Source organism: Bipolaris zeicola (genome assembly GCF_000523435.1).
Source record: "Bipolaris zeicola 26-R-13 unplaced genomic scaffold scaffold_33, whole genome shotgun sequence".
Lineage (NCBI taxonomy): Eukaryota > Fungi > Ascomycota > Dothideomycetes > Pleosporales > Pleosporaceae > Bipolaris > Bipolaris zeicola.
Genome location: NW_006912082.1, coordinates 108,277 through 133,531, shown reverse-complemented (window position 1 = coordinate 133,531; position 25,255 = coordinate 108,277). Strand labels below are relative to the sequence as shown.

The 25,255-nt window shown below is 49.5% G+C and overlaps 9 protein-coding genes across 9 annotated transcripts; 4 read left to right on the top strand and 5 right to left on the bottom strand.

Moving 5' to 3' along the window:
- Window positions 1–549: 549 nt before the first annotated feature.
- On the bottom strand, window positions 550–2,609 carry COCCADRAFT_3078 (uncharacterized protein; the record flags this gene model as incomplete). Its single annotated transcript, XM_007711705.1, has 3 exons — window positions 550–1,771; window positions 1,818–2,230; window positions 2,280–2,609. The coding sequence occupies 3 exons, from the start codon at window positions 2,607–2,609 to the stop codon at window positions 550–552; spliced, it is 1,965 nt and encodes a 654-aa protein (XP_007709895.1).
- A 529-nt stretch (window positions 2,610–3,138) lies between these two features.
- Window positions 3,139–4,457, bottom strand: COCCADRAFT_90030 (uncharacterized protein; the record flags this gene model as incomplete). The annotated part of the gene is made up of 2 exons (XM_007711757.1): window positions 3,139–4,177; window positions 4,225–4,457. 2 exons carry the CDS (start codon window positions 4,455–4,457, stop codon window positions 3,139–3,141), a joined length of 1,272 nt encoding a protein of 423 aa, XP_007709947.1.
- Window positions 4,458–4,910: 453 nt separating this feature from the next.
- Window positions 4,911–6,888, top strand: COCCADRAFT_34778 (uncharacterized protein; the record flags this gene model as incomplete). The annotated part of the gene is made up of 3 exons (XM_007711732.1): window positions 4,911–5,086; window positions 5,133–6,668; window positions 6,723–6,888. The coding sequence occupies 3 exons, from the start codon at window positions 4,911–4,913 to the stop codon at window positions 6,886–6,888; spliced, it is 1,878 nt and encodes a 625-aa protein (XP_007709922.1).
- A 237-nt stretch (window positions 6,889–7,125) lies between these two features.
- COCCADRAFT_90040 (uncharacterized protein) lies at window positions 7,126–9,164 on the bottom strand (the record flags this gene model as incomplete). Its single annotated transcript, XM_007711756.1, has 2 exons — window positions 7,126–9,042; window positions 9,093–9,164. The coding sequence occupies 2 exons, from the start codon at window positions 9,162–9,164 to the stop codon at window positions 7,126–7,128; spliced, it is 1,989 nt and encodes a 662-aa protein (XP_007709946.1).
- Window positions 9,165–9,568: 404 nt separating this feature from the next.
- On the top strand, window positions 9,569–10,905 carry COCCADRAFT_34776 (uncharacterized protein; the record flags this gene model as incomplete). Its single annotated transcript, XM_007711731.1, has 2 exons — window positions 9,569–9,793; window positions 9,841–10,905. The coding sequence occupies 2 exons, from the start codon at window positions 9,569–9,571 to the stop codon at window positions 10,903–10,905; spliced, it is 1,290 nt and encodes a 429-aa protein (XP_007709921.1).
- A 1,024-nt stretch (window positions 10,906–11,929) lies between these two features.
- COCCADRAFT_78733 (uncharacterized protein) lies at window positions 11,930–13,021 on the bottom strand (the record flags this gene model as incomplete). The annotated part of the gene is made up of 1 exon (XM_007711755.1): window positions 11,930–13,021. A coding segment is annotated over one exon (1,092 nt), but the record flags the coding sequence as incomplete, so codon positions are not given.
- A 1,220-nt stretch (window positions 13,022–14,241) lies between these two features.
- On the top strand, window positions 14,242–15,753 carry COCCADRAFT_34775 (uncharacterized protein; the record flags this gene model as incomplete). Its single annotated transcript, XM_007711730.1, has 5 exons — window positions 14,242–14,379; window positions 14,448–14,581; window positions 14,642–15,096; window positions 15,147–15,382; window positions 15,436–15,753. 5 exons carry the CDS (start codon window positions 14,242–14,244, stop codon window positions 15,751–15,753), a joined length of 1,281 nt encoding a protein of 426 aa, XP_007709920.1.
- A 1,463-nt stretch (window positions 15,754–17,216) lies between these two features.
- Window positions 17,217–19,712, bottom strand: COCCADRAFT_90006 (uncharacterized protein; the record flags this gene model as incomplete). The annotated part of the gene is made up of 3 exons (XM_007711754.1): window positions 17,217–17,279; window positions 17,339–19,424; window positions 19,477–19,712. 3 exons carry the CDS (start codon window positions 19,710–19,712, stop codon window positions 17,217–17,219), a joined length of 2,385 nt encoding a protein of 794 aa, XP_007709944.1.
- A 3,004-nt stretch (window positions 19,713–22,716) lies between these two features.
- On the top strand, window positions 22,717–23,010 carry COCCADRAFT_89896 (uncharacterized protein; the record flags this gene model as incomplete). The annotated part of the gene is made up of 1 exon (XM_007711753.1): window positions 22,717–23,010. A coding segment is annotated over one exon (294 nt), but the record flags the coding sequence as incomplete, so codon positions are not given.
- Window positions 23,011–25,255: the final 2,245 nt, after the last annotated feature.

Here is a 25,255-nt window from a genome sequence, read left to right as displayed (position 1 = left end):
TGTCTAAGATATCCATTTTTCTCGCCCGCTTTGCTGGTTTGCACTTAGTGCTGTCAAGTAAGTAGGCTAACCATTGGTTCAATTTTCGCCCAGACCTTGATGCGGAGGCATCCGATTGCCGCGTTACATTGATAGGTTGCTCTAATGCCAGCTCAGTTGCGGGACTGGTTGATGGTGGTTCTTGGTCGACCGAAGTACCGAAACAAAATAAGCTCCAATTCAAACAAAGCTGTTACTATAACGTAGTTAGAAAAATACGTTTTTATGTAAAAGTACTGGACTTTACATATAGATTGATACGCTATAGGAAATTTTATATTACTCTACAATGCTCATATATAGTTACACTGTGTGGACATGGCACTGTTTCGGCCAACCACGAGTAGTGGAATGTCCGGATGGACTATCCTGGCATTTGAGCAATGTGGGGCAATACTGCACAATTGGTGATTGCCGCCTCATTCATGAAACAGCATGTTGAATAGGGCTCGATTGCTGGCTACACGCTTCTAAAGAGTACATGATGGCATAGAGAGACATCCTCGTCACTCACCATTTGCCGCCCTTACCCTTCTTCTTATTCTTGCTTTTGTCGGCACCACCCTTCTTCTCCTGAGCGGCTGGAGTGCCCTTGTCTTCTGCTACTACACCTCCCTGAGTAAGGCCATCCATCTTCTTCTTTCCTTTTCGTCCCTTGGGACGGTAGTAGCTCCTGTCACGCATCGGTAACCATCTCTCGGGGTCTACCTTCTTGCCTTCTACATAGTCCTTTGGCATCCTTGATTTTCGTAACCTCTTGGATTTCGATGGTGCCACATTGGTTGGTGTAAGGCTACGTTTCCGTGATTCTGCTGCGAGATTGACCGAGGTGACGTTGCCAAGGGGGACGCCAGCCTTTTCGAGTTCAACAGCGTCGATATCGGATACTAAGCGGTTCGCCTCTGGCAGATATGCGAGGAGATCTGCGGGTATTGAGATAGGATCTGTGATGCTGTACGCTGCGACAAGGCCAGCAATGGCTGCTCGGTCTTCGTTGTCCTGGTCATACAAGCCCTTGAAAATTTCCCCTGCAGACTTGACGTTCTCTGGATTGTGCGTGTCAAGGAGTGCTGTGCCAGCAGCAACCATGAGGGACTTGGAAGGCGCCTCTGTCTTTGATTTGTGGGGTTTCCGCCAATATTCTGCTGCCTTTGCCAACTCGTTCTTTGATGCTCCCGGGCGCCCTTGCTGTGCGTACAACGAAATGAGTGCGGCGATCAGCCCTGGCGCAAAGCGTACATCGAGATCGGACGCGGAGCCGCTTTGTTCCAGACGCTTGAAGAAGGATTCAAGAAGGGATGTAGCAGCAGCGTAGTTATTTGTGATTACGTAAAGTTGTGTTATCGTAAGTATGAGGCCGACATCATTTGGCCTTTTCTCGAGCAGAGGCAATATTGCCTTCAACGCAGCTTTTTCGGTGCTCGTGTTCCTGGTGTGGGCTGCCGCATTGAGCACAGCCGCCATGTTGACAACAGGAGAAAGCGATGGGGCGGGGGTTCCAGAGATGACCTTTTGGGTAGATTCAGCGACACCGGTCACCTTTTGTGACAAGAGTGAGATGACATATTCGTCCTCTCGGAGAATGTTCGACTGGTAGGAGAAGAGCTGATCGGTAACAGGAGGCTGAGGCGACGAATGGAATATACGATGTGAGAGGTAAGGGTTTGAGTGTTCTTTTGAAGCAGCAATGCTGTTCACTTGAGCGATGTAGCGGGTCGAAAGTTCCTTGATGCTGGTGCTGTTAGAAATTATGCAGTACTGTTACAGAGGCATCATACTCAGCGAAAGGGATCTTCGTAGCCAGTTCTTCTGCTTCATCGGTCTTGCCAAGTTGTATCAAGACATAGACTTGCTGTACTGTAATTGGCAGCAACTCAGCCTGCTTCTCTTCCTCGCTCATGTCCGAAAGCGCATTGCACAGGTCCTTTGCGCGCTTCAAGCACACTTGCGCCTGTCCAAATTCATTGCGCGAGATACTGCCGCATGCCGCATTGAATGCTGTCTCGAAAACCTCTAGATCCTCTCGTGTGGGCTGCTTCTTCTGTGCCAGCTCTCCCTGTCCAGTCCATTCCAATTGGGCGTCTACGGCTCCCGAGTTGATTCGAATATCGTACTCCTCACTTTCGACGTTCTGGTCTGCAAGCTCCTTGTAGATCCTGGTGGCTTGAGCGAAGTTCTCAGAACGGTACGCCTGGATGCCATTAGCCACGTATACGCATCCCAGCATATCCCACACCTACCGCTTGAGCAAGCATATGCTTCATTCCACGCCCTGCTCCTGACCCTGCCGCCTGTGCCACTTCTACCGCCTTGGCCGCATTGCCTGTCTTGTAGAGCGCGTATGCATATTCGAATTGCGCCTTCTTCTGGACTTCCGGTGCGGCTTCGAACACTTGTAAGGCGTCTTCGTATCGGTCGAGGTGCAAGAGTGCTACGGCCTTGGTATGTTGCGCATCTTGATCGCCTTTGGACTTTTTGAGAGCCGCATTGGTGGCTTTGAGCACTTCATCGTGGTCTTCGATGCTGGTTTGCGCAAGCAGCGTAGTAAGATCTCTTGTCGAGGCGGCCATCTTTGATTCGCAATTCACTCGACCATCCGTCAGGAAAAACTGCCGAGATGTTGAACAGGGTGAATAGTGCTGGCGGGGCGAGTGCGGAGGACGTGGTGAAGGCACGCGGGGGTCTGAAGGTGGGATGGGGCAAGCAGAAGCTCGCCTAGGGTCCCGGTCGCAAGGGACCGTAGGGCTGATGGCTGACTGGCGCCGTCATACTTGTACCTCATCACTTTGCTTAACAAAGCATATGAGCACACAGTAAGTCTTAATACAGTATGTAATTATTGTGAATTTTCGAAGAAACCCATTGCAATGGAGCTTTTCAAAGAAGCACACTGTTGGTTTTTGTACAGATAATCTAAACTACACCAACTCATTCTACGCCTTGCAGATGCCTCGTCCAGCACAGCATTGTATTTCTCCAAGCAAAACCCATCCCATACATGAAATAATGAACAGACGATAGCCCAAGGCACCCGCCAATGTATCCGTCCAAGAAGTGAAAACACATGTCATCCCCCAAACGCCCACGCTATGCAGAACATCAATTCACGTCCTCGAACTCGTCTTCTTCGCTTTCGTCTCCTCCGTTCGATGCCGCCGGAGTAATCACAGCGGGTGTTGCGGCAGCCGAGGGCGTTGGAGCAGCTGACGATTCCAACTTCACACGCTTCGCATCCGGAAGAGCACTTGGCGTACCGACATCAACATCTTCGAACTCATCTTCGTCCTCATCTTCATCGTCCTCGTCTTCTTCCTCCTGCTCCTTTCTGCGTCGCTCAGCCTCAATCTGAGCAAAGACGGCATCCAGGTTTTGATTACTAGCAATGGCATCACCTCCTTCAGTCTTGATGGTGGGCGTGTCCACCCCGTTGTCCTCTTGCTTGACTGCTGTAGTATTTCCGGCAGCATCTTTGATGACAGTCGACTGAGTGTGCCATGAAGGCAACTGGTTTTGCATGGAGATCTTTTCTTGCCGGGCCTTCTCTGCCATTCGCTGCTTCTCATTCTGCTCGGCACTCGATCCTATCTGGACGTTGATCTTCTCTGGTCCTGTGTCAATGCCCTTCACTGCCGTTGGTCGCAATACAGTCGTCTCTATAACCTCAACCTGAGTGCCTGGGTCGACGTTCCTGTCGCGAGGCAGCTCAATCCTCTCGCTAATTATGTCTGCTGGCTCCATTGCCGGAAGGCTACCCATACTCTCAATCTCTTTCATTGTCTCAATAAGTGGACCAAACAACTTATTGAATTTTGCTGGGGTGTCGTCAATATCGTCTGCTTGAGCGTCTGGATCGATCTCGTCTAGTCGGAACCCGCATCTCGCGCAGAGAAAACCACTGTCGTCCGGTCCGGGGTTGTCATCGGGGTGATCGAGTGCTTGCATGGTTGTGTATGTCGATTTGCATCGCAAGCATTTGAACTCGGGCTTCTCGGTTGTGGGCTTCGCATCCCTCTTGATTCCCTCGTCAATCTTGTAGATCTTGTACTTGATCGAATCGACAGCATGGCGCCAGTCGATGTAGAAGAACTCTCTGCTCGATGCTTTGTTCGCACCTTGGCGCATGACATGTTGAGTATACCTGAGCCTGTCAGCATGGATCGTCATCAGCAGCATCGAAACACCTACGAAGAACACAAACCCGCCTCCCTGAGCTTACCCGCGACCTTGCTCACGTGCTTCGAGTTTTTGCCTGCATCCAGAATAATGGTCATGTCAGCCACAGGCAGCGCGCCGTGGTAACATAGGGCATCCATGATCACAATGTGTTCTGTCTCGTAGAACATGCGGACTACGGTCCGTAGCAACTGCTTCACGACTTGTACGGGATCCTTTGTGCGCTTTTCTACAGGATCCTTCATAGCGGCACCCATGGCGGCGACTGTAGAGAGGCTCCTGAGAGGGCTCTCAGGAGGATAGGAGAAAAGCGATAGGCTTTGAAGGGCTTTGTTCGAATGCGCCGGACCAACGCGCCGACGATGTGGTTTAGCGAGTACAGCCTTTTAAGTGTCGGGACAGCCGGCTCCCTTTCTACTCTTTGTAACGACCGTCCGCACGCGAGTTGACGTGACAGCGCGAGGGTGGATGAGAAGACGAGCTGAAGTTGTAATGTCTTAGGCAGAAAGCTAGAGTAAGCGGTGGTGAGGGCGGTGAGTCGTACCTGCCGCGCCAAGCCTGGAGCTTCAAGAAAATGGTAAACTGCGACCCCACAATTAGTCGTTCACTTGTAGCAGCAGACTCCTTCACCAAATACCTTACTCCATGACCGGCTGCCTTATATCTTGGGCCAAGCTTTCCAGGAGTGTTTTGCGACCATGTCTGACAACGAAGGCCCCCGCCGCGACCACGGCTCGTCGAATGGCGACCGAGGCGACAAGAAGCGCAAATGGGCAGATCGCGATCGCAGAAATGCCGCGCGGGGAGGTGGTGGACGCCAACAGCACGGAAGCCGTCCGAATAAGAAGAGAAATATGGGGCGTAAGGAGCATAAGTGAGCGCCTTTCTTCAACATCAGTCGGCCTGTCTAACTAAGCAAGTTCTTCCCAATTAGATCGACGGGATCGCAATGCCGAACAGCAAGCCAAATATAAAGAGCAGGACGAGAAGGGCGAAAACGAGCGACCAGCTCTACCCGCAGCTTTTCCTGCGGAAGAGGTTGAGGCCGAGGAGCGCAGGCCGAAGCGCAAAGTCGCAGTCATGATTGGTTATTCAGGCACTGGCTACAAGGGCATGCAGATCGACAACAAGCAGAAGACGATTGAAGGCGATCTGTTCAATGCTTTCGTTGCGGCCGGCGCAATCTCCAAGGCGAACGCATCTGACCCCAAGAAGTCCTCCCTTGTGCGTTGCGCTCGTACCGACAAGGGTGTACATGCTGCCGGCAACGTTGTGTCCTTGAAATTGATCATCGAGGATGATGATATCCTCGAAAAGATCAACAGTCATTTGCCAGACCAGATCAGGGTCTGGGGTATTCAGCGAACGATCGGCTCCTTCAGCTGCTACCAGGCATGCGACTCGAGATGGTACGAATACCTTATTCCAACGCACTCTTTCCTCCCACCACACCCTTCAAGTTACCTGGGCAAGAAGCTGGAAGAGTATGCAGAGAAAGAGAACGACCTAGAGGGATACCGTAAGAGACAAGCCGAGGTCACAGACTTTTGGCCCGAAGTCGAGGAGAAGCACATTAAACCTATCTTGGAGTCTCTTGATGACTCAATACGGCCACTCGTTCTGGAGGCACTTTACAACGTTGACGCTGTAGATGCGCAGCCCGGTGAAGACCCTGTAATCGACGCCTCAATCGACAACGAGCATAAGGAAGAGAAACCTGTGAACACTGAAGCAGCTGAGGAGACTGCAATGCCAGATGCAGACGAGACCAATGCCAGTGAACAACCAGTAGACGAGGTTAAGCAGGCCATCGACGCGATAGAGCAGAAGGAACCCAATGTCACTCTCGATAACTCGACCGACGGCACACGCTCTCTGCCCGAAGGCGTCGTGAATCAGCCTGTCCTCGAAGAAGCCATCAAGACGCTCAAAAAGGCCTACGTTGACATCAAGAAGGCCTACCGCATCTCTCCCGAGCGACAAGCGCGCGTCCAAGCCGCACTCGACAAGTATCTCGGAACCCACAAATACCACAACTACACCGTCCACAAAAAGTTCAACGACAAATCCGCCCAGCGCTACATCAAAAGCTTCAAAGTTGCACCCAAACCCATCATCATCAACGACACCGAATGGCTCAGCCTCAAAGTCCACGGCCAAAGCTTCATGATGCACCAGATCCGCAAAATGGTCGGCATGGCTGCCCTAACAGTCCGCTGCGGTACCGATCCCGCCATCATGGATAAGAGCTTTGGCAACGAAGTTGTGCGTACTCCTAAAGCACCTGGCTTGGGTTTACTCCTCGAGCGCCCTGTTTTCGACTCTTACAACGCCAAACTTGCCAAACAGCATGCTCGCGATCCCATTGATTTCAACAAGTACAACGATAAGATTGAGGAGTTTAAGGAGAGGGAGATCTATCAGAGAATTTTCAGGGAGGAGGCACAGGGGAACCAGTATGTTCATTTTTTTCTCTATCCCTAATAGACTTTGGGTGCTAACGAGACTAGATTCAATACCTTTTTTACCCACTTGGATAATTACAAGGATCCGCAGTTCCTGTACCTGACGTCTGGAGGTATCGAGGCGACGAAGAGGAAGCGCGAAGATAAGTCTGTCCAGCGCAAGTTTGAAGAGGATTCTGAGGATGAAAATGCAAGTGGTGGAGAAGGTTGAGCAAGCATTTGACGGAAATGATTGGCTTTATGATACCACATAGGCAATACGAGTGTTGCATGAAGAACGCGTGAGCAAGGTCCCAAAGATAGCAGCCTTAAATGGCTGAATTAAAGTATCATATGGTTTCTTAGCGAGAAAGATTACTTCATGATTCCGGATACTCATGAATCAGTAGAGTATCCCCATCTACACACCTCAACACCTTACACGTTCATGATACAGACCGTTTCAATCTCAAAGCCCCTTCCCATCAAGATACTCCTGCACCCGTTCCAACAAATCCGCCTTCTTCCCCGTGATACTCTGGCTCCTAGCACTCAGCCACTGCTTTAACACAGCAACAGTCTGTTTGCTAATTTGCCCGCTGTTATTGATATCTGCCATCTGCTGATCTGTCATACCACCATCTTCATCACCACCATCCGCCCCCTTAGGCTCCTTCTTCACACGCTTAGCCGCAGGTTTCTTTTCTTCAACTTCGGCATCGGCTCCACCAGGGCGTTTCTTAGCAGTGGGTTTGGTACGGTGTGCAAGAGCTGATTTTTGTTGCTGAGCGTATACTTCCTGGAACTCCTTGCCGTAGTCTTCTATATATTCCCCGCAGCGCTTGTCGATTTGCTTGAAGCGCGGTATGGTCTTGTCGTCTGGATGCTCTGGCAGCTCCTCTTCCAACGCGAGGGCTTGAAGAATGCGGTAGAACCATTGTAAATCAGGATTGGGATATCTGGAAGGATCGTATATGCCTTTTGGTAGTTGGAGTTGCTCGATGATGAGGCGCATCTTGTCTGTTAGGGCATCGGTAGTCTTGAGAGGCTCTTCGGGAGGTGTAGGGAATTGGCGAATGTCATCGGCGAAGGGAAGAGGTACGAGCCAGAGCCCAGGTGGCATGACTTGCTCGCCTTCCTCGTTGGTTTTCTCTTCGGCTGGAATGAGTGCTGCTAGGATAGGTGCAGCGTTACGGCGTGGAATAAACCATACTAAACCCATCTTCTTGGACTTTAGTAGCTTCCGCTGTAATGCCGAGAAGACACGCGTTGAGCCGATATAGTCTGCCTCTGATGGGTAAATGAATGTTGACTTGTTCGTGTTCGCCCAGATGGGTACGCTGGAAAGAGGCTTGAAGCCAATTATACGTATGACAGGTTCGCCGAAACATTGCCGTATCTTCGTGATTTCTTCAGGTGTGAACGTTATCACGTCACCGCCGAACTTGTACGCTTTCCGTAGCTCAGCCTTCTCGACAGTCCGCGCAGTGTCGTCGGCCATATGTGTAGTTGAAGACGTGACTATTTGTGGTTTCTCTCCACCAACCCATACATAGCATGACTTGACATGCTCCTGGCGTTTGATCAAGATGTATCCCTTTACACCAATTTTCAAGTTGGGGCCTAATTCCAGCGGCAACGAGAATAGAGCACGGCGAGGTGTGGCTTTCGAGTTGATTGAAGAGATGAGTTGTTTCAGTAGAGAAATGCCTTCACCGCTCTTCGCAACTTTCGTGGTAGAAGGTATAGAAACTGGTGCATCTGGGTCTGATGGTGATGTTGGATAAACAAGATCATCGTAAAAGCGTGATCTGTCAAAGCTGTGATCTAGTTGTGAAATGGGGAATAGATCAATGGTGCAGCCCAAGTCGTATAGATCGCGGGCTCGTGTGACTGCAGCATCTTTGTCTACTTTGGCTTTGACCGGATAATCGTTGTCGGTGACTAGGAACAGACGTCTTGACGAGAAGTTTGGTGCTTTGGTGGTGAAGATCTGATTTGCGCAAAAAAGCACTGTTGCTATGCTGGCTCCATCCTTTGCCGGCTTGAGAATCTTTTCGGCTTCTTCCTCGTCCTCGACCATGTCTCTCAGTCTTTTAACGTCTTGCGCTGATGGAACATCTAGGTCGGCCAATAGATAGCAGTGCTGAAATGTACTGTCACCGTCTTTCAAGTCTGTTTCCTCTGTGCCAAACAGCAGTATGCCCATCATATCGTTTGGATTTGAGATGATGCGCTGCTGCATTAATTGGTAGGCACATTTTAGAGCGGCAGAGGTTGGTGAGTCGCGTTCGGCTTTCTTGTCTTCTGACTTGGGCGGCTTTTCAAGCATACCGGGACTGACATGGACGGCGAAGAGAACAGCATCTTTAATAGTTTTGTAACTCTATGTCATGTCAGTACAATCCGCAGATACCGAAAATCAATTGACCGCACAGTATCGTCAATTTCCTCTTCGTCCTCGTCATCTTCCTCTTCACCTAGTCGGTTGTCCTGAGGGTCCGTCATAATGGAAAATTGTGGTCAAATAGACGTGGAAGATGCCCTGATTTTGTTGGCCAAGATGGTGGTCGTTTGCTTAATTTACAATCACTTCTACAACGCGGCGGATGAAAGATATAAAAACAAACTCCTACAATTGTCGCATTCAGGTTGGGGCGGCGGGACAACCCCAGGCAACCGTAGGCACGCGCCTTAGCTCCAACGCGACGGCACGTGACCTGCAGCCACAGTGGGGCATCTCAGAGCAGCCGATCCGCAGCCTCGATCGTCATCACTACCAAAGAGGCTGCGATTATTGGTCGAAGCTTTTCCTGCTCAGACATTATTCACTTCGGCGTTCTGGCTTTATGGCAGTCTAGTACACTACATTAGTTTGAGAAGGCGCATTCTTTCTCGTCGTAAACCACACAATGGCTCTGCGGATATCTTGTTCCCGCGCTGCAAAGCGTGCAACTTCCCTCACACCCGCCACATCCGTCCTTTCGTCATACAGTGCGCAATGGAGAAGAGGAAATGCCACCGTCGCCCCGACGCAGGTTACACCGGGAGCAAAGGGCCCAACTGCGATGGTATTCATGAACATGGGCGGGCCATCCACTACTGATGAGGTTCACGGCTTCTTGAGCATGTTGTTTGTATGGCTTCCACTTAGGTGTCAATGGAATTAAACTGACTTGGACAGGCCGACAAAGACTTGATTCCTCTAGGACCCCTCCAGAACTACATCGGACCTTACATTGCAAGGAGAAGAACACCCAAGATTCAAAAACAATATGCCGAGATTGGTGGAGGATCGCCGATCAGAAAGTGGTCGGAATACCAAGCCGCAGAAATGTGCAAGATTCTCGACAAGACTTCACCCGAGACAGCACCGCACAAGCCATATGTCGCGTTCCGTTACGCCAACCCTCTTACTGAAGACACCTACAAGCAGCTGCTGGCAGATGGATTTGGAGGTGGCAAGGGTGGTCGCGCTGTCGCCTTCACGCAATACCCACAGTACTCATGCTCTACTACTGGTTCTTCGCTGAACGAGCTCTGGAAGTGGAGGACAAGACTCGAGGGCAAGCGTGCAGCTGGAGAGACTGGACAGGAAGTGGAACCTGAAGGCGCGATCAAATGGAGTGTCATTGATCGCTGGCCTGCTCACCCAGGTCTCGTTGAAGCATTCGCCCAGCTCATCGAGAAGAAACTCGCCGAATACCCTGCTGAGCGAAGGGACGGTGTTGTAATTCTCTTCTCTGCACACAGTCTACCAATGACCGTCGTCAACCGCGGTGACCCATATCCCTCCGAAGTTGCGGCCACCGTTTACGCAGTCATGCAGCGCCTGGGTATGAAGTACAAGTACCGTCTTGTATGGCAGTCACAGGTCGGACCTCAGCCATGGCTCGGCGCACAAACTTCAGATACTGTTAAGGAATACATGAAGAAGGGCCAGACAGATATGTTGTTGGTTCCAATCGCATTCACAAGCGACCACATCGAGACGCTGTACGAACTTGATAAGGAGGTCATTGGCGAAGATGCTGAGGGTCACGAGGGTGTCAAGCGTGTAGACAGCTTGAACGACAACCGTGTCTTCATCGAAGCACTGGCGGACATTGCCAAAGCACATTTGCAAAGCGGTCAGGCTTGCAGCCCTCAAATGACTCTCCGGTGCCCGAAGTGCACTAGTGAGAGGTGCTTAGCACAGAAGGAATTCTTCGCAAGTCAGACACAGCATATCGACCCTCCTGCAGCATAGTTTATAGATAAAAGCATCGTTGTATATATGTATTAGTAACTTGCCAGTGCCCGAGCCCGCCATGCATGTTATCCTCAGCTATATTCTTCATCCGTAAGGTAAATCAGTTTCCCAATCATTTTTGTCGTGCATATCGCGTTCCTTAAATCGTCTGTGGCTTCGCAAACCATAATGATGAATTGGAAGTAACGGGTTAGGTGTGCTTGCACTAGCATACCAGAAGACAACCAAAGTATGACCTCTTTGAAACAGTTTCATGTAATTCATCATCACATGCTGTACTACAGCAAGATGAGTGCCTCGATACGCGCATTGAATCGCAAGACGACGACGTCTTTCTCTTCTTGGGACCGCTTTGTGTGCCGGCGTTGGCGAACGGGTGTGGAAAGACTGTGTAAGAACTTGGATCCCTGATGCACGAAGGTATCCATGGTGCCTCCTCGCTCAAGAACTTTTCTCTGATGGCCGAGCAAGCCCAAGTGCGGTTTTCGATCTCAGAATCTATGTACTGCTTCGAAAGACCTAGCTGGTACACTTCGATGCATGCTTTGTTTCCACGACCCTCATCTGAATAACAGGGATCCGGTTCCTGTGGCACTGTGCTGTTGACTATCTTGCAGGATGGATCAGTACCGACAGGGTTTTGTGCATTGGTACATAGTCGATATATATCTTTTGATCCAGGCTCTTTGGGGACGGTAGGGAGAAGGCTGATCATGGCTCCTGCCGTGAGGTAGATCGCATGGCTGTAGTATACTGCTCGCTCGCAAAGGCTGAAATCGCTGATTGTACTTATGGAAGGCACTTCGATCCAGTCTTGATGATGATCTGCCTTGATGGTGTACTTTTCTTTGCCGTCATGACCTTGGAATTGTCTAATTTTCAAGAACCTGCTATTCATGCAGCCCCATTGGCTGTAGAAGTGAACATCTCGGTCGACTTGCGCTATAAGATCCCAAATCTCAACAAACGATAAACATTCGGGTGGACATTTGGGTAGGGTTCCGGAGTGCGTAAATGACTCTTCCACTTTTATTTCGAACAGAGACCTCTTTTGCTCGGATGCATCAAGAATCTCTGGGCTATCTTGCAGTTCAAGAGCTTGTAACATGTAAGCTACGAAGCATGGGCACAAGGAGTTTTTGAAAACTCCGAGAAGTTGGAACAGCACCTCCTTGTCAGAGCTGTCGTAATCAACGGCAATAGAGGCTCCATCCGAAGCAATGGAGCGGAGAGAATAAATGCGGTCTCGGGGATTCTCACACTCTCTCCCAGGCAGCAAGTGGAAAAGCGAAATCAGTCTGCTACCCACGACCTTCTGTGACTCACACAAGGCTCCCAGATAAGTGTTGAAAGTTTGCGTCCGAGTATAAACCAGGGGGTGGCTAGTTGATTGACCTTCATTAGTCAGTAGCTTCGAGATCCCTGGAACTTCATCCATCTCGACTTCAGAGTTGTTGGCAAGAAGCCTGAACTTTCTCGCAGAGAGTATCTCTTGTGCGATCCATGCTCTTCTCCAGTATGAATTCTCCGCTAGCTCCTTCCAGTCTTTCCTCAGCTCTTTGTTTCGCTTGCTTAGATGATTGTTCCGTATCCTCAGGGTGTCATTATGTGTCTTGGGCTTCAAGGCGTTCAATTCGCGCCAAAAGACGAAGGCTCGTTCTATCCGATCACTGTAGCCCAACCATCCAACAACCTCTTGGGCCTTCGAGTAGATTTCATGCACCATACCGACCTGGTGGTTGAGCTCTGAGTTGGAGCTCTTACCGTTTCCTGAACTAGAGTTTTGTTTGATGCAAATGTAATCTGTCCAAATTGCGCGCTGCGAAAGGGCATACTTTGGCCGAATTTTATTCAAGAAAGTCCATAGATTCTTGCGGACTTGCAAGCTCTTGCCGTTGACTAAGATTTCTTGCTCATCTCCCTTTGGGCCCCATACGTAAGAAAGACAGTCATGTTCGTCTTCCACACTGGTATGCCACAATTCACATTGAATGAGACCGTCATGCGAGAGCTCAGGCAAGATTTTGAACAACCGAATCGATCGTTTGTTGTGGTCGAGTTTTTTGTGCTTAAATGCTGAGCGATTGCGGGCAGGAAGATCATTGTGTGCCATCTGTTTGAAACGTTGTATGGTTGGGATCAATCGGCATCAAAATAGCGTAATGACGAACAAGTCTGGTATAGGGAAGAGCAGCAAAGAGCAAGTAATATTTGGATAACGTTTAAACGTCCAGAAAGCGGTGAGGTACCTGTCAGTTAAAGGGGGATGGAGGCTGAGCAAGGCAGAGGTATGCACGGCCAGTATATCGGACCAAACGATTGGCTATGAGCTTTCGGATGTGTTGGCCGGTGACTACCTCAGGCAGCGAAAGTGAAGGACCAAACATTGGCATGAAATACCGAGGACTCAGTTCAAGGATTCAGAGTAGAAAAACTGCGATCATTTTTCAGAATCTTCAAAATGCATCAGTTCTATGAGATGAGTCCAGTGAAACAGACTATAGCGCTTGAGCATTGGTGTAACGTCCTTCACCTTGGGTGGAATGCGAGGAGATGCAAGGATGCGATCCTTCAGCCTTCGCAATTAATATTCGTCCTCCTCTTGTGTTTTTATTTAACCAAATCGCCTTGAATGCTTAGAGCGACTGTCAACCGAATGTTTGTGGAGCATGCCTCTGGGTATTTGGTCAATATGATATTCAAGTCATCCAAGGTTTATGTAGTGAGCCAGAGTAACCACTTTTTCCACGTGACATACCTAGTACGAGCGTGTAAAACATGCAGGTAAGGCAACGATGGACTTGGTCCTGAATATCTGTGAAGAAGCCCTGTTTAATTCGATAAATTTATTAGATAGGAAAAGACAATAGCATTTGTTGCGTTGCAATGTTCTAATTGTACACGTCCGATGCTATCCTGGCTTCCGCGAGAGTGTTATATAGGTTGCCTTTCCGTTTGGATGGCGCACTCGGACCATTGCTTTTCGTATTGATGGGGGCGATAATGCTGATGTCCCCGCATGTCCGTAGTCTGTAATGCAGCGGATTTTGTTAGTTGCTGATGAATTACTGATTTTTAGAGAGTGCAAAGATGATTTCGCAGAGAATGAGAATCCCGAAAAGGGTCATCAAGACAATGTTAACAAGGCTGCATGCTCCGAGATGTTGGGTCGGAGAAGATCGGGATATGGTCAGAATTGGCGTTGAGCGGAGCCTAATCGCTTAGCGCGAAAGCGGATCCCCGAGCTGGCGGAGCTGAGCAACTTTTCGAATCAACACCACCACCGCAGTCAACCCCGACTTCACCCCTCGTTCATCCTGCTCGCCCTTCACAATGCTGTCCAGGACAATTAGGCGGAGCATTGCCTCGCCCTTGAGGCGCAATGCCATCATCCCTGTTGCGCGCCCCGCCTTCAGGTCGGTCACCACCGACGCCGCTTCATCGCATACCGACCCGGCCAATGTGCCCTCAGTAAGCAATTCTCCCCGGCGGCCAATTCACGGGTCACAATTGTGCAATGGGTTACTAACTGCTCGTAGGAGGACGACAAGCCCTTTGAGATCCGCCTCTCGGACGAGGCATTCGAGACATATGAACTCGACCCGCCGCCATACACCATGGACGTCACCAAGAAGGAGCTGAAGCAGATGTACTACGACATGGTCGCTGTCCGGTATGGAGTCTCGGAATTCTAAAGTTTCCACATATGATGGCCTTCTAACGCGGGAAATAGACGTATGGAAATGGCCGCCGACAGGCTCTACAAGGAGAAGAAGATTCGGGGTTTTTGCCATCTGTCCACCGGTCAAGAGGCCGTCGCCGTCGGTATCGAACACGCCATTGAACGCGCCGACCATCTCATCACCGCCTACCGCTGCCACGGCTTCGCCCTGATGCGCGGCGCAACCGTCAAGTCCATCATCGGTGAATTGCTCGGCAGGAGAGAGGGTATTGCCTACGGAAAGGGTGGATCTATGCACATGTTCGCCCCCGGCTTCTACGGTGGAAACGGTATCGTTGGTGCTCAGGTCCCCGTCGGCGCTGGTATCGCCTTCGCATGCCAGTACACTAACAAGAAGAACGTTACCCTGGCCCTCTACGGAGACGGTGCTTCCAACCAGGGTCAAGTCTTCGAGGCTTTCAACATGGCTAAGCTCTGGAACTTGCCCGTCATCTTCGGCTGCGAGAGTGTGTAAACTATTCCGCAAATACATGTGAAGTCTACTAACTGGACATAGACAACAAGTATGGTATGGGTACCGCTGCCAACCGCTCATCTGCCCTCACCGATTACTACAAGCGTGGTCAGTACATTCCCGGTCTGAAGATCAACGGGATGGATGTCCTTGCCGTCAAGGCCGCCGTCAAGTATGGAAAGGAGTACGCCGCCGCTGGCAAGGGTCCCCTCGTTTACGAATACGTCACCTACCGTTACGGAGGACACTCCATGTCCGATCCCGGAACCACATACCGAGTAAGTTTATCTACTGTGTGATGTTTGTCTCAAATACTAACAACATGTACCAGACCCGTGAGGAGATCCAGCGTATGCGCAGCACAAACGACCCTATTGCCGGCCTTAAACAGAAACTCCTTGACTGGGGCGTCACCTCCGAGGAGGAGCTCAAGTCCATCGACAAGCAGGCCCGTTCTGATGTCGATGCTGAGGTCGCCGAGGCGGAGAACATGGCTCCCCCAGAGCCCACCGGCAAGGTTCTGTTCGAGGACATCTATGTCCGCGGCTCCGAGCCTGAGTTCCTGAGGGGACGCATTCCCGAGGAGAACTTCTACTACACTGAGCACGACATGGGCGGTGAGAAGAAGCCTGTCGCCAGGACAGCATAAAGGCACCCCCTTTTCTTACGAGATTTAGACGTCCCCCGCACATGAGCCATAGGGGAGCATGTGGTGTAGGGAAAGAAGGGGAATTGTAATTCTAGGATTTTGAAGGCTTTCTACATGCGTGTAAACAGCCAAGGAGCATGATTCGTGCATTGAATGACATTCTTGAAACCATCCTCCTCCTTCTTTCTATTTCGTCGGCACCATGACGATTTTTTTTGAAATTTTCCATCCCCATCATATTTTTGCAGTGTGAAGTATAGCGTGCGTGTTTTGATGTCAAAAGGCGATTATATTGGGGTTTAGTATGACCCCTTTGCTCACCTATGTACGACGGAGGTTCATGTATCTCTCGACTCATAATATCCACACAGCTTCTCTATCGAGTCTTTGACCCCAACGATGATGTTACATATGAGACTGATATGTTGAATTGACATTTTGAAGAATCACGCGGGACCGCTTAGGTTGGTGAACGTATACATGCTGTACCAATGAGACCTAGTTTAAGGAAAGCAAAGAACGTGTAAACTTGTTTGCCTATATGAGTGATGAATAGCTCAGGTCATGGTGTCGTGATATTTTCTCAAGGTGCATCGAAGGAAAAGCCGTTTATGCGGTCTCATACTTTACGCTTGATTCGAGTGCTATGAGTTGTGATAAGATGGTTATTTTCGTCCAGTATCCCTTCTCTAGAATGGGGTTTAGTACTGGTCAATTTGTATTAGGGATGTGATGGCTTGATACCAAACGAGTGAAAAATCTCGAGAAGAGTAGGTATTGGCAGTGTGAAAATGATGGCTGGGGGTTTCTTTTGTCTTTCATCTGTGCGGTATTCCGGTATGTCATTTCGGTATGTATTGGTGAGATCACCAGAAGAGCAGTTATGGAGGAGCATGTGGAAAGGGAGGTTTCTTTTTGATTTACTACCAATGTACGTATAGGGGCTATATATGTGTGTGTATATGTATGTAATCTAGAGGCATGATGTTTTATATACGTGTTTTTTTGGGTTGAAGCGAGTTGCGTGTGAGAAGAGCATTTCCGGTACAAAGACCGTGATGAAGAGTTGTGTTCAGGAACTGGACGGATGCTTGTTAGCATGAAGAGTATGCGTTCTGTGTTTGATGTTCCGTTTTCCTGGGTTGTCGTTTTTTTTCAATTTTCGATTTTTTTTTGGTTGTTGGTTTCTTTGATATGACTGAATTGGTGTCATGTTCTTAGGCTTGGGTTCGTTTTATTCGCAATCTGTTCCGTACGCCTTTTCTCCATTCTACGCCAGGATAATATGTGGCCGAAGGACCAAATGTCTGACAAACGTTGGCGGCTACACTTTGCTCATGTGCAGCCGAAAATGGAGATTGCTGAAGGCAACGAGAAGCGATGCGAAAAAAGCAAAGAAGCAATGAGTCCTGAATGGTATGTACGTAAAGAAAAAAAGAAGATGCGTGTTATGGTTAGTGCTATTAAGATGAATCGCGGACAGAGAACGTGAGAAATTCTTTGTCGTATACAATCCCTTGATTGAGCTACATTGCCACGTCCTCTTGGTTAGAAAATGCAGTACGAGAGAGCGAAATGGACTAACCTGAGATATTCGGAATCCTAGCCTCAGAATTCTTTCCACACGATTCTTCACAGTGCTCGCCGGCTCAAGGTATCGTTCTTCTTCATCACGCTCCCTTTGGAACCATTTCTTAGGAAAGTAGCCATGAGTCCAAATCAGGCCTCGCGTGAGGTAGTCTTCCGGAAGTGGTAACTCGTCAACTCTCTCACCGTCTTCGGGGAAGATGCTGGAAGTGATTACGGTGTCGATGTTCCCTGATTGAGCATGTGGCTGAGATCTCGCCTGAATCTCAGTTTTGACCAATGCACTGAGGACGGTGGCGATCGCAGCCCAAGGCATATCGGTCACTAGATCAGAAACGTATGGGTTAGAAGCAAATGAAGCAGTGAAAGCAAGCATGACGTTTACGTGCGAAAGCACATTCTTATCCCCCAGGCGTCGGAGCGCGACCATAAAGACCTCGTGTGTCAGAGCTTTGGCGTTTCGGAATATTGGTTGGTCAACGAATCTTGACAATTCTTCGGTGATCTTTCCGGGCACGAAGGCAGGCAGTGGTATCTCCTCTTGACCAGAACTTGCTGTTGCCCGTACGTCATCTTTCGCGGTGGTGAACGAAGTATTCTGCTCCTTCTCTTGTAACTGAGAAAGGAATGCCTGGCGAAGAGGATTCAAGTCCATGCCGTATTCGAACCAGCCCGCAATGTTCGAAACGGCGACCCATACGCCTTGATCCTTCCACTTTGCCGTAGCTCGACTGATATAGCTATCCAAGCTGTCCACAAACTCAGTCTTCGCCTTTGAGAACTCTTCTGACGCCCCGTTGTCCTGAACCGAACGTCCCAAAAACTGTAAACCATGAGGTTTGATGAAGCTGACATCGATGGGAAGAGCGTGCGGAAGACTAGCGGTGTTGTGATCAACGACGGGATCTAGAAGAGTCCGGATTGACTCGCGTGCACTTCCAAAGGGCTTGACGCAAGTTAAAGAGCGGGAATAGTAGTACATCTGCTGGAGAGCATTGGGTCTCGCCAGAATCGCCAAATGATGGTATAGACGTCCGACGATTGGGTTCTTGTCGGCTGCTTTCGTATACCAGGACCGTGCTACTCCAGCCCAAGTGTCACGGTCACGGACGTCCTCATCCTCGATAGCCATACGGTATCTTCCTAGATCACCCAAACATTCGATCCAAGTATCCTCAAATGCAGGAACCGTCTCATAAAGTAACGCCATCATCTGATAGGCCAAATATATGAAAGCCAGCATGTAATCCATGCTGTCGGGAAGACGCCGCCGAAGTAACTCCAAAAAGGAATGAATGCCATGCTTCCACATACGTGCAGGCATTGAATATTTAGCTGCCAGGCGACGAAGCGCCGGAGAAGCGGAAGGATGTTGACTAGCTAGAAAGAAATCATGATGTTCGTGTAAGAGGGTGCGGTGTAGAGCTATCAATGCCTGCCAGTGATCAGGGGGTAGCTTTGTGTTAGGGTCCTGTATAGCCGCTGCTTGGGCACGATCAACATGTATGCACTTATTTTCAACCATAGCAAGTCCAGCGTAAATGGACTTGACCTCAGATGCAAGCTGCTCTTGTGATATTGGACGGGAGTCCGGCTGTAACAAAAGGTCAGGGTACCGCTCATCATATTGCGGATGACTGGTAAGAGTGGGTTGACGGGGAGCATTTTGGGGTTTTGGCGTGCTCCGTTGTTGCGTACGAACTGGGGATCTAGGCTGGGGAGACTGGAGCTTAGTGCTCTTGGTCGCTTCGGCCGACCACTCACTGGACAGCTCAGGCGTAGACCGATGAGGCGACGAGGTGCCTTTGGTATTTTGTTTATGATTAAAGACTCGCGGGTCTGGAGATTCTGATGTTACTTTATCCGAAGTAATACGATAGGGAAATCTTCTTGAATAATCCGAGTCACTGAAGTCAAGACCGGAGGGGGTTTTGCCCCGATGTCCAATAGCTTCATGCTCTGCCGGCCTTTTGCGTCCAGATGGAGATGAATTAGGAACAGACGCTTTTCCCGAGCCCAAGGTAAGGGTTGCAATGTCCGGCGCAGAGTGGTCGCCTGCGGTTGCAATGGATGAATGTTCCGTCCTTTTAACAATGTCAGATGTTGACATGGTACGTGGGGGCTGAACTTTCTTACTTCAACTCGGCTGCTAAGTCGTGAAATTTTGCCCGTGCCTGCTGCTGGCCTAATCCGTCAAAGTCCGCAGGATGCTCCGCCTTGCCGTGATCGTACAGCTGGTCAAAGCTCTGGAACACCCGGCCCCTGTGCTCTGTATATGGACACAGATATTCAGTGGCTGCAAGCTCGGCCCGGCCTTTCTGGTTCCTCAGCGTCTTGACGTACGTGGTGTGATGAAAGTCGTGAGCACTCATTTTGTGGCTAGCTGATTCACGTGTAGTTTTCGGATTGGTGTTTTCGTCTGCGAAGTTGGCGTGTGTCTAGCGATCTGGAACGTATGGTGATTGGCGGTCGAAAGTACGCCCACATGAGTACCCAAGCGTTTGCGCACACTCGAGCGGATTGGGAGCGTTATCCCCAACTCACACTTGTGAGTTTCTTGGAATCAAATTTGCGCCTTCAATCTGCGCAATATCGTACATTAGAGGGCCGAAAGTAAAAAAGTATGAAAGACGCAAAAGTCCGGTTGGAACCGAGAATGGGGTTTCAGACGACAGTGACAGCGATCGCGCGTGGGATGAGGCCAACAATCTGAAAGAGGCTGTATGACGTGAAGAGATAGACGTGAGGCCATGGAAGCATCATGAATACTGTTCATCTCAAGCGTATAGAAAGGGCATGTATACCTATCCCGGAGGCTCTGGTACGCCACTAGGCAACAAGGCAACAAGGAGGCAAAGCAGGCAACGGGGCGCTACCTGAAATTTGCACCGGATAAGGTGCGTCCTCCTTTCAGCCCCTACCCTGCTTGCATCCTCGCACCGCACACACTAACAGCCTCTCGCCTTCCGCGCTACACACAATTCAATCCTGAGCTGTGCTTTTTTGCCTTGTTTCCAGCGCAGTATTGATGGGCATCGCTACACTGAATATATGCTTCGAAAATGGATGCCTGCCGAGGCTCTGCCGACAAGGGAGTGCCCAACTCGTTCCGCCCCACCTACCTGCCACGTCTCAATAGTACTAGGCACTAGGTACGTAGTGTAGGCTCAAAGTCTCTGCATGGACAACTGATACCGCCGGAGCTACTTCGCATCTTCGTCTTTACCAGTTGGATGGGTACATGTCACCTGCGCGTAACGAGACACAATCACAAGCCCAAAGACTGGGTGGAAAGAGCATAGTTAGTGGAGTGATCGGAACATACCCATTTCCCAACAGCCTATCCACATGCCCGGCATGCAGTTTCCCGCGCGTCAACCGTAGTACCAGAGCCAACAAAGAAATGCCAGTCTCTGTGGCTATTCAACTGGAATCATACACGTGTCTTTATGCCACGCAAGTCGTTTTAGACTCATGAAAACGAAACATAGCATAAGTCCGGCATTTATTGTAAATGCAATACCTCCCGAGTGGCGTTTCTCGCGCTTAACATACCTGGAGAGGCCTTGTGCTCCGGAAGCTCCAGGAAAACATACGTACAATGTCAAGGAGTGAGACTGCCATCATTAAGGGTCTGGATGATGATTTCAGTCCTCCATTATGGGACGAACCATCCAAAGTAGAAGGAAAATATCGGTCATACCATGGGGCCGCGACACGGCAGCAAACGCATCAGCCCCTCTGCTAGATCCAGCCAAAGGACTCCTCCCTCTTTTCAGACACCACCTGACAATTTGTACGACACTCAAGTATGAGATGGGAAAAGCCTATATCGAATCATACGCCTGCCATTGATATCGCTCCTCAGAATTAACAATGATGATGTTCACCGGACCATGATAGTATCGTCATACTGCTCTCTGGCTATTGGACTCTCTTGGGTTTCTCCAGACCGCCATCCGGTGTACAACAGCTTTGTAGAATTGGTTAACTACAAAGGCCCGTACCGAATACTTCTATCAAAACGGCTGCCTAGTATGGCATACTGAGTGGCCTCCAGGCAACACAGGGTTTCACGTGCAGACAAATGTTTGAGCCACGAAAATGCAAGAACGCCAACATCTTCACAGAAATGTGATCCTCTTACGAAATGATGCGTGAAAGCTGAAATCTGATAGACCTGTCGTTTGATCATATTCGAATGTTGGCATAGAGTAAAGCGGGGTCGGGCGATATCTCTTGTTCCCCAGCCAGTCAAAGCCGCCGCGGAACCCTGACTGCTTCCGCGCCCTAGATCGTGGTGTGACCGCTATTATGCGTCTGTATTTACTTTATCCAACTAACAAAGAATCCTCGTGCATAGATCATAGCGTCATCACAAGGCATCGACGAATAGCCTGTAGAGTAGCAGGGCCACGTTGAGAAGGCTTATCTTGAGGCAGTAGACTGCAGCATAAAACATACATCCAGTTTCAGCCATATAATACTTTTGGGCGGCAAGGCTGAACGGTGAACGTCGCAAGATTGATATCAATATTAACAACGATGCTGAAATATATGCATACTGCAGCCATGTCCCCTTCGTTATCCTTTGGTAGTCGGTCAGCCTACAATATAAAAACAAAATTAACAATGCCTCCTGTTGGAAAGACCGTACCACAGGGATCTGCAGAAATGGTAACTTGCATGGACACGGAAAATCAATTACCGAAGATGGGGGCCAAAACTTTGGGCTCTGAGAGACTCTAAGACTAAACTATCGCTCCCTCCATAACAGAACTGGTACAATCTCGCCGGGCCATCCCCCTTTCGTTGAACGATTTAGTTGCTAAAAGCGGGATATATCGGCGAGAATGTGTGCGATTTTTCGTGTAGGAGTACTATCAGACTTGGGGCTGAAAGAGTGGGGTGAACTATACCGAACCATAGTTCTCTACTAGTGCCGAACCATGCAGTCAGCGTTCCTGAACTCTTACAAATGTGGATCCTCTCTCATGGGAGGCCTCCCCTCCGGCTTGCAAAGTGACATATCCTACTTTTGGATCAGTATAAGGCAAGCAATATATCAACACCAACAACCCACGCTCAGGACACCAGACTGAGCGAGCGTATGACTGGTAAAGCAATATGCGCCTTGGATAAGCCACTCTATACTGCAGCAAAAAGCGTATGGGCTCACATCTACGCGTATGAGGTCATCACATGATCTTTATATATACCGATCAGTGCAGGTATCATAGCATACTACCAATGGCAAAGAGCATCCCCCCACCCTCCCTCCACCTAAATCGGTAAGAACTGTACAACACGTTTTCTATATTATTTTATCTACCCGACATCACTATCAAGCAGGGTTTAGAGAAGCATATATAGTCCTCCAGAATCACGATGCTGCACGGTCATGTTCGAGTAAATGATGATACCGTAGAACGAGTGTTCGAGAAAGGTGAAGAATACAAGGACGGCACTCTACGTAGGTACGATGCGCCACATGCTGCAATCACAATCTCGCATATGCGGATGTGCCAGCCATTTGCTTTTCTGACTGTTGTTACTTTTCGCTCAATCACATCTGACAAGGATGAACAGATGCTTGGCAATGCGAGAAGTCATCAGATTAAGATGGTCCTTCATAGGATGACGCGATCTTGTAAAATTCTGGGCCAATGACTATTTTCTTAGCATCGGCATGATTACACCTACGGGCGAATGGATCGCCAAGGTGGGGGCATCGGTAGTAATCACATTTAGGGCGCGATTCAGGCTGCAACCGTATCTTCTACACTACTAACCTAAAGCGGTATTCTTGTGGGCAATCAGGCAATCGCTGGGGCCGAAACGCAACGAGCTGACTGGATCGGTTTACTACACAATTGATGAGGCTGAAAATCTCGAATGCAAGACATATCACGCTGCTCTGAGTAATACATAGTTCGCATTCTTGCAACCCATCAGCCGCAATCATCACGATCAGGTAGAGAACGTCATCTCCAAACACAGCTGTTGACATGGCGAATGTCTTGGTGGTCAGCTGCAAATGTGTATGTCATACGGCGACTCCGAGTGGAAAGATACAATTGTAATTTGCCTCAGGAATGGAAAAAAGCTCCCAGCCACATGTTCAAAGAGCTGAGAAAGAGGCGGAAACGACACGATGCTAATGGTGCAGGTCCCTCGAGCTGAGGACTATGCGCGAAGCTATAGAAGGGGCGTCGGTCCAATCGTTTTCAGCTAAGGACATGGTCTTACAATATGGCATGAATCTACCAACTGCCGAAATAATATTGGAGTTAGTGCCTGTATCGGATAAGTATATCGATGATGGATCCTTGTGTACACTTTCATGAAATGTGGTGGGCAGCGAGCAGCGATACTCACCGGATGGGGCACGGACAACGTTTTGTGTCATTCAGCTCAATGATCTAGGACAACACTCGCGTCATAGTCTTCATGGAGAATAGACTCACCGACTATGATTCAATAGTATTTGTAAGTATAGCGAAAATTTCTCTCTCGTGTCCACGGGAGGACGCTGCTGATGCTGTAGAAGTGATCCCTCCTTCTTTGCCATTTCCATATACTCTGGAGTTATGCAAAACACACTCATAGGGACCCGAGCAAAAGTTTGCACTCATTCCCGAAGCCTGCTCAATTGGACTGCTACCAGATTGCTGGATCTGCCCTCGAAGATGCTTGGTTCACAGCATACAACATGATTTACCTCAGTCTCTTCTCTACACCATCCGTCTAGCTCACTGCTCCAGCGCATCCTGGTCGAATACGTACGGAAAACTGAGATGAAGGAGCGGTCAGCATGCGAGAAACGCCTCGCAACATCCAAGACAACCCCTAGACCTGAGTACAGCTCTAGCTCAATTACCGACCTCCTTTTACGACACTTCAGGTAGCCAACGCATCCCCCTGAGAATCAGCCACGGCACAGCCTTGAAATACGTGTTCGCTGAGAATGGTGAATCATAGCGATAGGATGGTGTTCCAAGATTCTCATACACTGCTGACGACGAATCAAAGTGGCTGTGCCGCTCAAGACCCAGTGGCAAGGTGGCGAATTGAATCGCCTTCACTGCTGATGGACCTGATCATTGATTCTCATTGATGCGCGCGATAGGTCAATGGCGCTTATTCAGGAGGGTACGATGGAGAGGGAAATAGGGAAATGCCCTCGTGCTTATGAAGGAGCCCGTGCTCATAGTGCAGGCCATGAGTGGGACCTGCGTGAGGACAGAAATGGTCCATTTTCCTCACACCTCAGACATTGCATTCAAGGAGTTCAAGGACAATAGCACTAGGGTAAGTAGGCTGAAGTTTAAAGGTCCTATCGGATAACGCACGCGAGGCCGATGGTTCTCCTCAACAATGGCGCAAAGCGGAGCTGCGAATACGGGGTAGAACGCGTTGCCCCTAAAATGACCGCAGATAGGGCGAAAATTTTCAGCCTTCTGAAGATGAACGGAGTAATTTGATGATATCATGTCCTACGCGTCAACCGACAGGACTCGAATCACCTTATCAAGTAAGTATGCAGAGCGAGAGCAGTTATGGATGATCGACGACTCGGCACCCCGCAGCGTTGCCCAGACAGTGAATCGCACTAGGAGGGCCAAGCAGATGATTTCATAGCCTTAGATTGTGAAGCCGCACGCGCCAAAATCGAAACACATTGCAAAAGCCTCGAACAGTCCATCCGAGAGATTGAATGGAATTGGAATTCAAGGAGTAGATGACACAAGCAGTGATATGGGCCAGCCGAGGCAGACAACGTGACAAAAAGAAGGGCCGACTGGGGGCTACGCTGCGATCTGCAGACGAGATACTATATATAACGGGCCGTCCGGAATGCGGAGCACAATTGATGCAAGAACTTCGCGTTCTGGGCACCCGTAAATGACTGAGA